Raw genomic sequence first — 18,419 nt, 5'->3', positions numbered from 1 at the left:
TTACTGAGGCTTGATTTGTGACCCAAGATGTGATCTATTCTGGAGAATGTTCCGTGTGCACTTGAGAAGAAAGTGTAATCTGCTGTTTTGGGATGGAATGTCCTATAACTATCAATTAAATCTATCTGGTCTATTGTGTCATTTAAAGCTTCTATTTCCTTATTAATTTTCTGTTTGGATGATATGTCCATTGGTGTGAGGTGTTAAAGTCCCCCACTAGTGTTGTGTTACTGTTGATTCCCTCTTTTAGAGCTGTTAGCAGTTACCTTATGTATTGAGGTGCTCCTATGTTGGGTGCATATAATTGTTATATCTTCTTCTTGGATTGATCCCTTGATCATTATGTAGTGTCCTTCTTTCCCTCTTGTAACATTCTTTATTTTAAAGTTTATTTTACCTGATATGAGTACTGGTACTCCAGCTTTCTTTTGATTTCCATTTGCATGGAGTAGCTTTTTCCATCCCTTCACTTTCAGTCTGTATGTGTCCCTAGGTCTGAAGTGGGTCTCTTGTAGACAGCGTATATATGCGTCTTGTTTTTATATCCATTCAGTGACCCTGTGTCTTTTGGTTGGAGCATTTAATCCATTCACGTTTAAGGTAATTATCGATATTTATGTTCCTATGACCATTTTCTTAATTGTTTTGTGTTTGTTTTTGTAGGTCCTTTTCTTCTCTTGTGTTTCCCACTTAGAGAAGTTCCTTTAACATTTGTTGTAGAGTTGGTTTGGTGGTGCTGAATTCTCTTAGCTTTTGCTTGTCTGTAAAGCTTTTGATTTCTCCATCGAATCTGAATGAGATCCTTGCCGGGTAGAGTAATCTTGCTTGTAGGTTCTTCCCTTTCATCACTTTAAATATGTCATGCCACTCCCTTCTGGCTTGGAGAGTTTCTGCTGAGAAATCAGCTGTTAATCTTATGGGCGTTCCCTTGTATGTTATTTGCCATTTTTCCCTTGCTGCTTTCAATAATTTTTCTTTGTCTTTAATTTTTGCAAATTTGGTTACTATGTGTCTCAGCGTGTTTCTCCTTGGGTTTATCCTGTATGGGACTCTCTGTGCCTCCTGGACTTGGGTGGCTATTTCCTTTCTTATGTTAGGAAAGTTTTTGACTATAATCTTTTCAAATATTTTCTCCGGTCCTTTCTCTCTCTTCTCCTTCTGGGACCCCCCCATAATGCGAATTTGTTATGTTTAATGTTGTCCCAGAGGTCTCTTAGGCTGTCTTCATTTCTTTTCATTCTTTGTTCTTTATTCTCTTCTGCAGCAGTGAATTCCACCATTCTGTCTTCCAGTTCACTTATCCGTTCTTCTGCCTCAGTTATTCTGCTATTGATTCCTTCTAGTGTAGTTTTCATTTCAGTTATTGTATTGTTCATCTCTGTTTGTTTGTTCTTTAATTCTTCTAGATCTTTGTTAAACATTTCTTGCATCTTCTCGATCTTTGCCTCCATTCTTTTTCCGAGGTCCTGGATCATCTTCACTATCATTATTCTGAATTCTTTTTCTGGAAGGTTGCCTATCTCCAATTTATTTAGTTTTTTTCTGGGGTTTTATCTTGTTCCTTCATCTGGTACATAGCCCTCTGCCTTTTCATCTTGTCTCTCTTTCTGTGAATGTGGTTTTTGTTCCACAGGCTGCAGGATTGTAGTTCTTCTTGCTTCTGCTGTCTGCCCTCTAAGGCTTCTTGACTGGAATTTTCTTCTTTCAATTGTAATGGTGTAGTCATCGGAGAAAGGCAGAAGGCAGACTGGAACATCTAAGGCAGCAACACTAACATTTTTCTGGCCTTTTAAAAGTATTTACAAAGAGGCTTTCAGAAGATGCTTAGAACACATAACTGCAGTGCTGAAAAGACGAAGAAATCACAAAATTTTCTCTGCTTTTGCATCTGTTTTCTTAACTCCTGGGAATCACCAACGTTTGTCCAGTGTATTTCAGCTGTGATTTACTGAAGCCTCTCACCACAGCAATGGGTTAACCCCGAACTTTGTCTCAGAAGCTCTCTCTTTTCCCTTGTTGACGTTCCCGGCTTGGTTGGAATCTCCGATTACTGTAGCTTTGCAGTATAGTCTGAAGTCAGGGAGCATGATTCCTCCAGCTCCGTTTTTCTTTCTGAAGATTGTTTTGGCTATTCTGGGTCTTTTGTGGCTCCATACAAATTTAAAAATCTTTTGTTCTAGTTCTGTGAAAAATGCCATTGGTAATTTGATAGAGATTGTGTTGAAACTGTAGACTGCCTTGGATAGTATGGTCATTTTAACAATATTGATTCTTCCAATCCAAGAACATGGTATACCTTTCCATCTGTTTGTGACGTCTTCAATTTCTTTCATTAGCATCTTATAGTTTTTAGAGTACAGGTGTTTTGCCTCCTTAGGTAGGTTTACTCCTAGGTATTTTATTCTTTTTTGATGTGATGGTAAATGCGATTGTTCCTTTAATTTCTCTTTTTGATATTTCGTTGATAGTGCATAGAAATGAAATAGATTTCTGTATATTAATTTTGTATCCAGTAATCTTATTGAATTCACTGATGAGTGCTAGTAGTTCTCTGGTAATGTCTTTAGGGTTTTCTATGTATAGCATAATGTCATCTGAAAACAGTGACAACTTTACTTCTTCTTTTCCAATTTGGGTTCATTTTATTTCTTCTTCTTCTCTGATTGCTGTGGCTAGGAATTCCAAAACCACGTTGAATTAAAGTGGCAAGAGTGGGCATCCTTGTCTTGTTCCCAACCTTAGAAGGTATGCTTTCAGCTTTTCACCATTGAGTATGATGTTAGCTGTGGGTCATGCAGTTTTAATAAAAAATGTGGACAGATCCCAAGTACTCATTACCCAAAGTTCCCAAAAGGCTAATATCTTGCAAAAGCGTAGTATAATATCACAACCAGGATATTGACACTGACACAAATAAGATACAGAATATTTCCATCACTACAAGGAATATTTCCATCCTTTTATAGCAATTTCCCTCATATCCTACTCCTCACTGCCATATTAACCTCTGCCAACTACTAATGTGTTCTACATTTCCATAATTTTGTCATTTCAAGAATTTTATATAAATGGAATTATATAGTATGTAACCTAATAGGATTGGCTTTTCACTCATAATAGAATTCTCCAAATATTCATTGGGTTATTGTACGTACCATTAGTTCATTCCTTTTTATTGCTGAGGAATACTCCACGGCATGAATGTGTCAGTTTGTTTAATCATTCACCCACTGAAGGACGTTGGGGTTGTTTCTATTTTGGGTTATTATGAACAAAGCTGCTATAAACATTCACATACAAATTTTTGTGTGAATATAAGGTTCCATTTCTCTGGGATAAATGCTTAAGAGTACAGTTTCTGGGTTGTATGGTATTGCATGTTAAGCTTTTTTTTTTTTTTTTGCATTATGCGGGCCTCTCACTGTTCTGACCTCTCTCGCTGCGGAGCACAGGCTCCGGATGCGCAGGCTTAGCAGCCATGGCTCACGGGCCCAGCCGCTCCGCAGCATGTGGGATCCTCCCAGACCGGGGCACAAACCCATGTCCCCTGCATCGGCAGGCAGACTCTCAACCACTGCGCCACCAGGGAAGCCCACATGTTAAGCTTTTTAAAAGAAAATTCCAAACTGTTCTCCAGGTTGCTGTACTTTTTTACATATTCTTCAGCAACAGATGAGTTTCTCGGCATCCTCATCAGCAGTTGGTGTTGTTGCAACTTTTTATTTAGTTATTCTGACAGGTATAAAATAGTAAGTCACTGTGGTTTCAATTTGCATTTCCCTAATGACTAAAATGATGTTGAAGATCTTTTCACCTGCTTATCTGCCATTTTTATATATTTTTTGGTGAAAATATCTCTTGTTTAGCCTATTTACTAATTGTATTGATTTTGCACTGCTGAGTTTTGAAAGTTCTTAATACATTTTGGAAACTAGTCCTTTGTTGGAAATGTGGCTTGTAAATACTTTCTCCCAGTCTGTAGTATGCCTTTTCATTCTAATCACAGGGTCATTCATAGAATGTAAGTTTAAAATTTTGATCCAAATCCAAATGATCAATTTTTACCTTTATGGATCATACTTTTTGTGTCAAATCTCTTTGCCTAGCCCTAGATTTTTACAGTTTTACATTTTACATTTAAGTCTTGAACAGTTTTGAGTTAATTTTTTAATACAGTGTGAGGTTTGAGCAGAGGTTTATTTTTTTGCCTTTGCATGTCCAAATGCTCCAATATCAATTGGTGAAAAGGCTGTCTTTCCTCCATTGAATTGCTTTTACACATCTGTCAAATGCCAGTGGGCATACCTCTGTGGTTCTACTTCTGGGCTCTCTATTTTGTTCCACTGATCACTTTATTCCTCCAGCAATACTACACAGTCTTGATTACTGAAGCTATATAGTAGGTCTTAAAACTGCAAAGAGTGATTCCTCTTTTTCAAAATAGTTTTAGCTATTCTAAGTCTACTGTCTTTCCATATAAATTTTGGAATAATCTTGTATATACTAATAAAAAATTTTGCTGGAATTATTTAATTACATTAAACCTGTATATTAATTTGGGGACAACTGACATATTTATTTACTAAGTTGTCTTCCAGTTCATGAACACAGTATGTCTCTCCACTTATTTAGGTCATCCTTGATTTCCTTCATTGGCATTTAAAATGTTTCAGCATACAAGTACTTTACAACTATTTACAGAGCAACTCTCTAGGAAAATGACCTTTAGACTAGCAGAAAGGATTTTCCATAACTAAAGAAATAAAGACGGAACCACAATGAGATGGGTAGGAGGGGTGGAGACATGGTATAATCAGGGCTCACACCCCCAGGATCAGTGACCCACAAATGGAAGGAATATCACAATCGTGGAGGCCTTTCCTCTATGAGGGAGAAGGGGTCTGAGCCCCGTGTGGGACTCCTCAGTCAACGGGTCCTGCACCAGGAAGTAAAGCTCCCAGAATTCCTGGCTTTGGAAACCAGCAGCACCCATGTTCAGGAGAGCTGGAGGGCTACAGGAAACAGAGACTCTGCTCTTAAAGGACCCTGGAAAAATGTGAGATGCTCCAAGTCTCAGCACAAAGAGGCAGCAGTTAGAAGCCTGGAACAGATCCACTTGCTGATCTTGGAGAGTCCTCTGGAGAGGCAGGAGGCAAATGAGAGACCCCTGCTGATACAAAAGCTGGTAGCAGCCATTCTGGGAAACTTCTTCTACCCTAATAACACTAGGGTGGGCAAGCACCCTTTTAGAATCCTCCCTCTAGCCTATTAGTACCCAGAAACTGGCCCACCCTCCAGCTGGGTGGCACCATCCCTGAGCACTGCCCCCCCCACCATCTGGGGCCACCCAAACAGCCAATCAATCAGCATGCTATACTACATTAACAAACTGAAGAATAAAAACCATATGATTATCTCAGTAGATACATAAAAAGCTTTTGACAAAATTCAACATCCATTTATGATAAAAACTCTCAACAAAGTGGGTAAAAGGAAACATACCAAAACATAAAAAAGGCCATATATGACAAACCCACAGCTAACATCATACTCAGTGGTGAAAAGCTGAAAGCATTTCCTTTAAGATCAGGAACAACACAAGGATGCACACTCTTCTACTTTTATTCAACACAGTATTAGAAGTCCTAGCCACAGCAATGAGATAAGAAAAAGAAATAAAGGGAATCCAAATTGGAAAGGAAGAAGTAAAACTGTCACTGTTTGCAGATGACATGACACTAGATACAGAAAACCCAGAAGACACCACCAAAATACTACTAGAACTAATAAGTGAATTCAGTAAAGTTGCAGGATACAAAATTAATAAACTAAACTCTGTTGTAATAACAAACCATTAAAAAGAGAAATTAAGTAAACAATCCCATTTACAAGTGCATCAAAAAAAATACAATACCTAGGAATAAATCTAACCGAAGAGGTAAAAGATTTGTACTCTGAAAACTATAAGACATTGATGAAAGAAACTGAAGACGACACAACAAATGGTAAAACATACCATTCTCAAAGACTGGAAGAATTAATATTGTTAAAATGACCACACTACCCAAGGCAATCTACAGATTCAGTGTGGTCCCTATCAAAATACCAATGGCATTTTTCACAGAACTAAAACAAGTAATTCTACAATTTGTATGGAAACACGAAAGACCCTGAATAGCCAAAGCAATCTTGAGAAAGAACAAACTGAAGTATCACAATCTGTGATTTCAAACTATACTGCAAAGTTAACAGTAATCAAAACAGTATGACACTGGCACAAAAACAGACACACAGATCAATGGAACAGAATGGAGAGCCCAAAAATAAACCCATGCTTATATGATCAATTAATCTACAACAAAGGAAGCAAGAATATAAAATGAGGGGGAAAAACCCTTTTCATTAAATAGTGTTGGGAAAACTGGACAGCTACATGTAAAAGAATCACACTGGACTGGTTTCTCACATCACACACAAAAATAAACTCAAAATGGATTAAAGACTTAAATGTAAAACCTGAAACATAAAACTCCTAGAAGAAAACAGGAGCATGCTCTTTGACATCAGTCTCAGCAATATTTTTTTGGCTCTGCCTCCTCAATCAAGGGAAACAAAACCAAAAGTAAACAAATGGGATTGCATGAAACTAAAAAGTTTTTCCACAGTAAAGGAAACTAACAACAACAACAAACCAAAAGGGCAGCTCACTGAATGGGAGAAGATATCTGCATATGATGCACCTGATAAGGGGTTAATATCCAAAATATACAAAGAACTCATATAACTCAACATCAAAAAAACAAACAACTCAATTATAAAGTGGGCAGAGGACCTGGAATAGACATTTTTTCAAAGAAGATATACAAATAGCCAACAGACACATGAAAAAAAGATGCTCAACATCACTAATCAGGGAAATGCAAATCAAAACCAAAACAGGATACCACCTCAGACCTGTGAGAATGGCTATCATCAAAAAAGACAAGAAATAACAAATGTTGGCAAGGATGTGAAGAAAAGGGAATCCTTGTGCGCTATTGGTAGAACTGTAAATTGGTACAGGCACTCTGGAAAACAGTATGGAGGGTCTTCAAAAAATTAAAAATAGAACTGACACATGACCCGGCAATTTCACTTCTGGGTATTTACCCAAAGAAACAAAAAGACTAATTAGAAAATATATATACACCTCAATGTTCACTGCAGTATCATTTACAATAACCATGATATGGTAGCAACTTAAATGTCCATTGATAGAGATGAATAGATACAGAAAATGTGATCTATATACACAACAGAATATTACTCAGCCATAAAAAAGAATGAAATCTTGCCATTTGTGACAACATGAATGGATTGAGAGGTATTATGCTAGATGAAATAAGTCAGAGAAAGACAAATACCATATGGTCTCACTTATATGGGGAATAAAAAAACAAACAAACAAACCAAAAACAGACTCAGAGATACAAAGAACAGGTGGTTGCCAGAGGGGAGGGGGTTGGGGGTGAAAGAGATGAAGGGGATTAAGAGGTACAAACCTCCAGTTATAAAATAAATAAGCCATGGGATGTAATATATAGCATAAGGAATATGGTCAATAATATTGTAATAAATTTGTATAGGGACAAACGGTTACTAGACTCAATGTGGATCATTTCATAACGTATACAAATGTGAAATCACTGTGTAGTACATCTGAAACTGACATAATATTGAACATCAACTACATTTCAATTTTAAAAAGTTATGTTTACACTATACTGTAGTCTATTAAGCATGCAATAGCATTATGTCTAAAAAATCACTGTACACACTTTAAGTAAAAAATACTTTATTGCTAAAAAATGCTAACCATCATCTGAGCCTTCATCAAGTCATAATCTTTTTGCTGGTGGAGGGTTTGAAATATTGGGAGAATTACCAAAATGTGACATGGAGATACGAAGTAAGCAAATGCTGTTGGAAAGATGGCACCAACAAGAGTTACTAGATGCAGATTGCCACAAACCTTCACTTTGCAAAAACAAACAAACAAACAAAAACAAAATATCTGTGAAATGCAATAAAATGAGGTACGCCTGTAGTTTTCCTTTTTGTACTGTCTTCGCCTGCTTTTGGTATATGTCATTTCCATTCTGCTACTTGCCCATATAAGTAACTTGCCAATATTCCTGTATGTGAAGTGAGTTTCTTACAGACAGTATATAGTTGAGTCACACTTTGTAATCCACACTGCCAATATCTGTCTTTTAATTGGTATATTTAGACCATTTACAGTTACTTTAATTATTGATACGTTAGGGTTGAAATCTATAATTTTATTTTTTGTTTTTTTGTTTGTTCTGTGTCTTTGTTTCTGGTTTATTTTTCCTGACTTCTTGTGGGTTACTGAAAAGCTTTTTAGAATTTTATTTTATCTATGGTGTTTTTGAGTATATCTCTCTGAATAGCTCTTTTAGTGGGTACTCTAAGTATTATATAAATATAACTTATCACAGTATACTGGTGTCATCATTTTACCAATTCAAGTGAGATGTGGAAACCTTACCTCCATTAATGTCCCTCTACCCTCCCCTGTTCACATTATAAATTGTCTCAAATATGTTTTCTATATACATTTAGATCCACATCAAACAGTATTATAATTTTGCTTCAACTGTCAAACATAATTTGGAAGACGTAGGATAAGAAGGAAAGTCTACTGTATTTACCCATAATTTTGCTTACCATGATCTTATGTTCCAAGGTTCTTTCTTTTATCATTTTCCTTCTGTCTAAAGAACTTCTCTTAGCCATTTTTTTAGGGCAGGTCTGCTGGCCACAAATTCTCTTACTTTTCCTTTATCTGAAAATGTGTTGACTTCTCCTTCATTGCTGAAAGATATTTTCACTGGATAAAGGATTCTGGATTGAAAGTTCTTTCCATCCAGCACGTGAAAAATGTGGCAGCTCCTTCTGCCTCTACGGTTTCTGATGAGAAATCCAGTGTTCTTGAATAGTTTTACCCCTACTGGTAAGGGGACTTCAAGATTTTTATTTTGTAGTCTTTAGTTTCCAGAAGTTTGACTATGAGTGTTTGGTTTGGATTTGAGTTTATTCTGTTTAGGCTTTGCTCCACTTTTAATCTGCAGGTCTGTCTTTTGCCAAATTTGGGGGGTTTTGGGCCATCATATGTTTGAGTACTTTTTCAGCTCCACCCACTTTTCTGCTTCTGGTACTCCAATCATATCAGTGTTAGATATTCTGTTATAACCACAGGTCCCTAAAGTTCTGTTCTGTTTTGCTTGTTTTTCTCAGTTTATTTCCTTTTGTTGTTGAAAACAGGTAATTTTTATCGTCTATCTTCAAGGTCATTGATTCTTTCCTCTGTCTCCTCTCTTCTGCTGTTGAGCTCATCCACTGACTCTTTTTTATTTTGGCTATTATAATTTTCCGTTTTAAAATTTCCATTTGGTTCTTCTTTATTCTATTTCTATAGTTCTATTTCTTTGCTGAGACTCTATTTTTCAGTTGTTTCAAGCATGTTCGTAAGTATTCACTAAAGGCTTTTTATGATGATTGTTAAATTCTTTTGTCAGATAATTCCAACATCTCTGTCATCACACTGGCATTTACTGATCCTCTTTTCATTCAGTTAGATCTTCTCGATTCTTGGTTTGATATGTGATTTTTGTTTGAAACCTAGACATTTTGGGTATTATGAGACACTGGATCTTATTTAAACCTTTTCTTTTATGTGGATTCCTCTTATGTAGGCAGGGGGAGGGAAGTGAGACACCTTCTCATTACTGGCAGGTGAGGTGAAAGTCCAGGATTCCAAGGGGGCCTTCACTGACACCTGAGGAGGGGTTTCCTCATTATGGACAGGCAAAGGTGGGACTTTCAGCTCTCCACTATACCTCTACTGGTATCTCCTTGACTGGGAGGGTTACAAGTGCCTCATTACTGTTTCCTATGTGGTCTCCACTGATAACAGCAGGGGATGGGACCTCATTAACAGCCAGTGGGGATGAAAGTCCCAAGTCTCCACTCCACCTTCCCTGACACCACCCCAGGAGAGAAGTTGGGGCACATCATTATAGCCTGGTAAGGGCGAAGTCTAGGCCTTTGCTGTTGTGAGTCAGGGTGGAGCCATGTTTTTTCTGTTGTGTTTGGCTGTAGTAGAAAGTTATTTTCTAAAAGTTTCTATCGTGCTAAATAAGCTGCCTCTCTTGTGGTCCTGTGGCTAAAAAGCAGGTTTTTGGGGAGCATTTTTTTGTCTGTCCCATTCACGATTCTGGGTTGTTGGCTTTGTCAGTTCCTCTTCTGGGAAATATGAGGCAAAAAAAGAAAATGCAGGGAACTCACCACCATGTCATTCTTTGGATCCTTAGCTCCCTACCTGCTCTGCCACCTTGTCTCCATCTTCAGTCTTCCTATATTTGTTTTGTACATAATGTCCAGGTTTTTTAGTTGCACTTGGCAGGAAGGAATAGGGAAAAAAATATATCTACTCCATCTTCCCAGATTTATTCTCACATAATCAATAAACAACATTAAAAAGTAATACATGTGAGATTTCTACTGTTAACAAAAGGGATCGTGGGTTTCTAAATTCTGAGAAACACTGATTTAGAGATTTCCTTCTAACTCATTAATAAGCAAGTAACACTTATTTAACCATAAATCTGCCTAAAATCTTCTAATCTTAAAAATCAAACAGCTTTTAAATAGTTTTCTAAAATCAAGACTCCTTTCATATCTGTCTACTATCACTGTCCAAAAATATCTTTTTTTTCCTTTTGGGATGACTTATTTTTAGTAAAAAGCTATTGAGCCCTGGGTGTTTTCTTGTTTAGTTTTAAATACAGAACATACTTCACACACTAGCAAACCAAGTCATGTTCATAATTTAAATTTTTCTAATGTGAGATGGAAAGAGAACAGTCTACACAAATACTTAATTACACAAAGCCCCAATCCATCATATATTTTTATCTAGTGACCTTTTTAGAATGCATAATATATTTAAAGCTACTAATGCAAAAAAACAAAACCCAAAAAACCAGGAATACGCAATTTCTGATCACAATAATATACACAAATGTTAATAAAATTGTGCTAAACTTTTAATGAGGCAATCTTTTTAAAAGAAACCATATCCAAACACATAAGCCTGATATATAGTTCATTATTGCTATAATAAATAACTTTATATATTAATAAACATCTTGAATTTACAAAGTCATTTTCATCTGACAATACATTAAAAAAATACCCTTTAGCATATTTACACTAAGCAAAATGAACATATAAAGACAATGGGATTTTCCAGAGTAATAAAAGACATTTTTACTAGTAGCCTAGTTATTATGAGAAATTAGCCACTTTTTACTCTGTTGAGCAAAACTGCTCTAAATTCTAGAGGACAGAGCAACATCAAAGTAAATAAATAACTATTTTTAATATATCTAATAGTGAAATGAAAAGTTGACATGACATGCAAAAACTGCTCCTTAGTCTCAAATATGGGACTGAAAATAGACATGTTTATAAACTATAAATTCTTCTGAAGTCTAAGTAATGGACCAGTGAACTTTTCAGCTCATTAAGGAAGTCTGAACTCCTACAAATAAATGAGACATGCTTTCAATTCTATTTCCCTTTACCCAAAACTTATTTTGTTCCAGTAACAGATAGATCAACGTTAACTTTATACAAACAGTATTACCACTAGAGCAGCCTAAATAGGACATATATGATATCTAAGGCTTAATGCCATTCAAGTTGTGATTACTGACAAGTTAGCAAATACCCTGTCAATTATTTTGGTATACAAAAAAACTGTCAGCTAATTTTTCCTTTTAAGGAAATAAATTTTTAAGAAATACAGACCCGCCTTTCAGGAAAATGTTCTTAGTTTTGAAATCATACAATTAGGCAACTGAGCCAATAGTCATACAGTTAAAAACTGAAGGTTTTATGGAAGATCTAAAATGAACTTTCTAAAAAGAAGTGAATAATATGTTTCTCCCTCTCTAATAGAAGTTATGACATATTATAAAAGAATGAAAAGCTTAAATTAACTATAGCTAGAGTTGTGAGTAGTTTTTAAAAAGATATATATATATTAGGACTAAGATTTTTCACAATTTATTACTACACTAAAAAATACACTTGAACAGGAAAAACTTTTATTATCTATTACTTAACAAAGGCCAGCTGAATTAATGCATTAAAGCTTATGTTAGTAGCCTATGGAAATCTAAACAATTTCACATATACCATCTTTCTTAAACTTTGGTATCTACATTTATTTACTTGGGTGAAATAATGTTTTAAAAATTACACTGGCCAATGCCAAGATTAAAGGCTGTAAATGTAAATACTCATGCTAAGAAAATATGCTTATGAATCTTACTATATATTGAAAATCTGCAGTCATGAATTTACCTTATCAGCTTTCAACTTTCTAAGGAAAGATGGATTGTCATATCCCTTTGCTTGCCTTGCCTCTTGCAAATGGTTGATCATCCACACATTTTTTCTCTGCTTTGCCAAATCAAGTGCTGATTCACCCTGATAATATAAGCAGAAGAAATTCACGTTAAAAAAAATGAAAGGAAAAGCAGAATATTTTCGTTACGAACTTTTAAAGCACTTCCACAAAAATAAATTGACTGCAGTATTAGTTCATTAACATTGTTTTTACATTTGGCAAAGTCAATTACTAAAAGACTCTAAATCATATATTACTTATACCTTCCCATTCAAGGTACAATCAGAAAATGTATTTATACCTCTTATTCTATAGATTCTATATTTGCTTGCATTTTAACTTAGAGAGTAATCAAAAAGTAGGTATTTTAGCACCTGCTGGATCAGAGGCTACCATTAAGTTTATCCAGTTATTTCATATTCTTTAAGGGTTTCATTAGTAATAGTTACTGCTACAAACCATCCTGCTGTAATACCAAACTGCCAGAAATCTCTCAGTTTAATTTCAGTGATGAACGAAGTCTGAAGAAAAGAACAGGGAAGAAAAAGAAAAGTCAACTTCCACTTCTACTGTTATATTGGTATTCTTGATCATGTTAAATTCATTCACCCATCCAGAAATTTCCAAAGAGAACACGGGTAGTAACAAAAAATGGTTAATCTTACATTATAGACTTGTAGCTCCCTTTAACTGCAAGAAAAAGAATTCCAAAGAGTATAACAGAACTAAAATGTTTTAAAGGCAGTAAGAAACAAGAAATGAGTGTCCCCAATTCTAGATCTATGCTTCTTTTTGCCTTTATTAATTTAAAATCTTATTTCTCCTTTTGCAAGTTAGATACCTACATTTTTATTCTATTTAATATTCTCCACTCTTTATATTCTTCCTTAAACAGAAAAGTAAAATTAATAATTTTGTTTACCAAAATTTCAAGAATTATGGATGAATATTCAAAATTACTTTAAAAAAAGAAAAAAACATGTTAAAATTTTATTTTAAAAAACTGGATGAAAATAAAGAAATAAGGAGCCTTGGGTTCCTTACTTATGAGGGATAATTATTAATCAAGTATGGAGTACAATTTAATTTAAAAAAAAAACACTGAAAAATAAAAAGAACCAAACAACAAAATAAACACACCACTACCACCAAGAGCAACAACAATAACAACACAACAATAAAAACAAAAAGCCTAACCAATCCTTTAATAAAAAGATCAATAGTATTTAATAAGAAATGGGCTAATCTAGGTGGGTCTTCCACAAATAGGGATATTTGTTTTAAAATATCTCCTTACCTATTCCAAAATTCTATGTCACCTAGGTTGTCAGAACCAGCTAATTAATCCAAACTAAAAGATTACCTGAATAAAAGCAATCCCTTGGGTAACAACTCCCAGAGAATATCCTGCAGTTGCCTCGGTCCAGCTGAGCATCCCTTCCACTAGAGGGCCATGTGACACCTAAGGATTGCCTAGATAAAAAGATGGAGGGAGCTTTAAGCAATCTTTCAACTACTCCTCTAGTCATCTGACTACTTTTATACAGTTCTTTTATTCAGCTGGTAAAATAAACAAGCAATTAATTTAAAGAATTATACTAAAACCAGGGTTCCAAGTCAAGTCTATATTTAAACACTCCATGTGTCAGCCAAAATAGTAAATTATAATAACAACAGCAGTAATAACAAGAATCATGGAGTATTTATAGACTATGTAACTAACTGGTAATAAAAGAAATTCTTCAGGGGTTTGGTGTGATAAACATTATGGAACGTGGCAGGTGGAAGATCACTTTTTGCCTAAGTGAGGTGGAAATTCATTATGAAAACTAAGGAAAATTATTCCTTGGAGACCATCTAGGTGGGGTACTTAAGAGATATTTTCTGAAAATAGTTTCTTACCTCTTTTCAAGAAACCATATAAGCGTTTTTCAATATATTAATTAACAAAGCTCAGTAATTTTATATTTTGCACAAGCTAAAAGTTACGTCCTTTGATAACTTTAGAAAGAAAAATCATAAATGCGTAGGCAGCACTCGGATTAACTGCCCTCCCCAAACTCAGTTCATCTAAACTTATCAACCAAAAGCATGTGCAAGGGGGTGAAATATTCTTTAAATTCACAAATGAGATGCTACCATGAAAAGGGATTACTGCATAGGTCATTTTTCTTAAAGTCTTAGTATCCCAAATCACTCCCCCTCCTCACTGTTATTACTTCAGAAGATATGAATTTATTCTATGTAACCAGTATCTGGGGCCATGGTTTTTGAACTAATTTAAGTCATGTCTGATGAAAAGCCATTGACTCTCTCCCCAGAAAAGTGCTGATACTTTATTTATAACAATTTCAGAAGTCCATGGACCCACCCCCTAACCAAAATCCACTGCTGGGTCCCAGATTAAGAACCTCTAATCAAGGGTTTATGGCCATTCCTAATCCTTCTAAGGATCAAAGTAGTCATTTTAAAGTCACCTATCATTTAATATTTATTGTCTGTAAGATAAGTGCTTATTTTGATAAAATAATCATTTGTTTATATATTAAAAGAATTGAATCCCTTACTCAAATAACTAATTTACAAGGATATCAAGACAGATTTCTAAGAAACTTAAGCTTAATTTTATTTAGGAAATAGCTATTTTAGAAGAAATAGGGCCAATTAATAAATATTATAACTAAATATAATTTTTCATATTCTTTAAAGAATGTAACTTTTACTAGCTATTAAAGCCATATCCAGATTTACAGGCTCCATCTTGGTACAATTTATGGTTATCAACCAGATTTTCTTTCTCAAGACTTAAAATGAAAAATGGAAAAATACACAGCTATGAATCGACTTTATCAAATTCTAGGACAAAAAATCTAGGTTGGTTGTTTTTTATTTATTTATGAATTTTTCACTTTCAAAATTAAGTTTACTTAATTAGCTTGACATTCCACATAGCTAAAACGCACCACCTCAAATTATATATGACTAAAACAGAACCAATTTCTATTGCCTTCACTCCCAAAAAAGTCTGTTTCCTTCCATCTTCACAACTTCAATACATATCACAAGACACTCAGTTATTCAAACCAAAACCTAAGTCATCGATGTTTTTTTCTTTCACCTTCATTTCTAATCTACCTTTTCTTTTCTACTCTAAACTATCATTTCCAAATCCATTCATTTCACTCCATCACTACTTCTACAATCATAGGCTAAACTAACATCATCACTTGCCTGATTTATTATGAGAGCCTAACTGATCTTCATCTATGCCTTCCATTTTCTTTTCTTTTTTTTTTTTTTGCGGTACACGGGCCTCTCACTGTTGTGGCCTCTCCCGTTGTGGAGCACAGGCTCCGGACGCGCAGGCTCTGCGGCCACGGCTCACGGCCCCAGCCGATCTGCGGCATGTGGGATCTTCCCGGACTGGGGCACAAACCCGTGTCCCCTGCATCGGCAGGCAGACTCTCAACCACTGCGCCACCAGGGAAGCCCCTTTCCATTTTCTTAATTCTTCAATACATTCTTCAAATACCAAAGTAATTTTTAAAAAAATATTAAAAACACAAAGATTATATAACCATTCTACATAAATCCTTCCAACTATTTCTCCTGACTGAGAATACAATTAAAGTTCCTTATCATGGCCTTGTACCTGTCTCTCTCTCTCTGTGTCTCACTGCTTGGTCAAAGCTGTCATTTCTACACCTCTAACATGGTAAGCTTATTCCTGGCCTCGGGCCTTGCATGTGTAGGTTCCTCTACATCAGGGGTCCCCAACCCCCGGACCAGTACTGGTCTGTGGCCTGTTAGGAACCGGGCCGCACAGCAGGTAGTGAGCGGCAGGCAAGCGAGTCAAGTTTCATCTGTATTTACAGCCGCTCTCCATCGCTTGCATTACCGCCTGAGCTCCGCCTCCTGTCAGCATTATGGTGAGCTGTAGAATTATTTCATTATATATTACAATGTAATAATAAAAATAAAGTGCACAATAAACATAATGCGCTTGAATTACATTTATTGCCCCCCACCCCAGTCCGTGGAAAAATTGTCTTCCACAAAACTGTTCGCTGGTGCCAAAAAGGTTGGGGACCACTGTTCTATGTGGAAAGGTTTTTCCCATGTATCTTTGCATAACTGATCCCTTATCAGACAAGTCTGAAAGCAAATGTCATCTCAGAGGCATTCACAAATCACTCTCACCTGATGTGGCCCCCTTACCCCTCGTCATGACCACTTTTGCCTATGTGTATGTGTTTTTAATTTATTTATTGTCCATTTCCTCAATACAGTATAAGTTCTGAGAGAATAAGGACTTCATCTATCTTAAACACTGACTCCCCAGCATTAAACAAATATCTGTTGAATGAATGAATGGTTTCCACTAGAAGGTGATGACTAGACTTCAGTATATTAGGAATCAGCCAGATTCCAGTAGCAAAGGTATTTGATACTTATTTCGTCCTTTTAATTACATTAAAAGTACATTTTTAAACAAAAATCTACTTTTACACCAGTGTGGTTAAAAAAGATTATTTTTACTCTGAAAGTATAAATGTTCCCTGAGCAACTGAAGCAACTCCTTTAGACTTGATTTCCTTTAAAAACAATGTCACTCTAAATAAGTCAAACAGAGAAAAACAAATACCATATGATATCACTTATATGTGGGATCAAAAAAAAAATAAACAAACAACAACAACAACAAAACTCGAGCTCATAAATACAGAGAACAGATTGGTGATTGCCAGAGGTAGGCAGTGCACTGTGGGGAGTGAGGAAGATTAGTGAAGGGGGTCAAAGGTACAAACTTCCAGTTCTAAAAGAAATAAGTCACGAGGATGTAATGTACATAATGGCAACTATAGTTAATAATACTATAGTGCAGGTACTTCCCTGGTGGTCCAGTGGGTAAGACTCCATGCTCCCAATGCAGGGGGCCCTGGTTCAATCCCTGGTTGGGAAACTAAATGCCGCATGCATGCCGTAACTAGGAGTTCGCATGCCGCAATTAAGAGTCCGCATGCTGCAACTAAGAGTCCTCATGCCGCAACTAAGAAGCCTGCATGCTGCAACTAAGAGAGTCCGCATGCCGCAACTAAGAGGGTCTGTATGCCGCAATAAAGATCCTGCATGCCGTAACTAAGACCCGGTGCAGCCAAAATTTTTTAAAAATATTAAAAAAATAATACTATAGTGCATATTCAGAAGTTGCTAAGAGCAAAGCTTGAGGGTTTGCATCACAAGAAAAAAGAAAATTTTGTGACTGTGTATGATGATGGATGTTGACTAGACTTGTTGGTCATTTTGCAATGTGTACAGATGTCAAATCATTATGTTGTACACCTGAAAGTTGTATCATGTTATATACCAATTATACCTCATAAAAAGTTAAAAAAAAATGTTACTCCAGAGCTAGCAAGGAATTATATTTAAAATAACTCCTTTTTGTTAATGGCCAACCTTGATGATACAGTCAGATAAAATTAAAACATTAATAAAAAGAAAGTTAACAAAAAAAATAGATGTATTTCAGTAAAAGTTCTATAGGTACAATAATTAGCTCAATTATTTGACACGATAGACTCTGGAAGGTCGTCACATGAACTGTACTAGTTAAGGAAGCTGCATTCCAGTTTATCCCATCTTGGTACCAAATAATTCATGTGCTGAGCCTATAAAACATTAAAAATACAAGGTTTGAACCATTTAAATCAGTTCAACTATCTCCATTCTTACCATTACCTTTCTGTTGAAATTCATTATAGATTATTTCTTTTACTAAGACTAATCAAAAGTTTATATAATGGTTAATGTGGAGTACAAGTTGAAAAGACATTAAACTTACAAACCACACCTCAAATACTTAAAGTTCATGAATGAAGAGAAGTTATCTAAAATTTTATATGGTAAGAAAAGATATTTTTAAATGCTCTGAAAA

The 18,419-nt window shown here is 35.5% G+C and overlaps 1 protein-coding gene across 2 annotated transcripts in view; it reads right to left on the bottom strand.

Moving 5' to 3' along the window:
• Window positions 1-18,419, bottom strand: part of ZDHHC17 (zinc finger DHHC-type palmitoyltransferase 17) — a 136,006-nt gene that overhangs the window by 59,300 nt on the left and 58,287 nt on the right. For both annotated transcript variants that reach the window (XM_060025290.1, XM_060025291.1), the window contains exon 8: window positions 12,436-12,561. In XM_060025290.1, coding sequence (XP_059881273.1) covers window positions 12,436-12,561 — 126 coding nt within the window. The remainder of the gene's footprint in view (window positions 1-12,435; window positions 12,562-18,419) is intronic.

This window comes from Delphinus delphis, chromosome 11, assembly GCF_949987515.2.
Source record: "Delphinus delphis chromosome 11, mDelDel1.2, whole genome shotgun sequence".
Lineage (NCBI taxonomy): Eukaryota > Metazoa > Chordata > Mammalia > Artiodactyla > Delphinidae > Delphinus > Delphinus delphis.
This window is presented reverse-complemented; position numbering and strand designations above follow the sequence as displayed.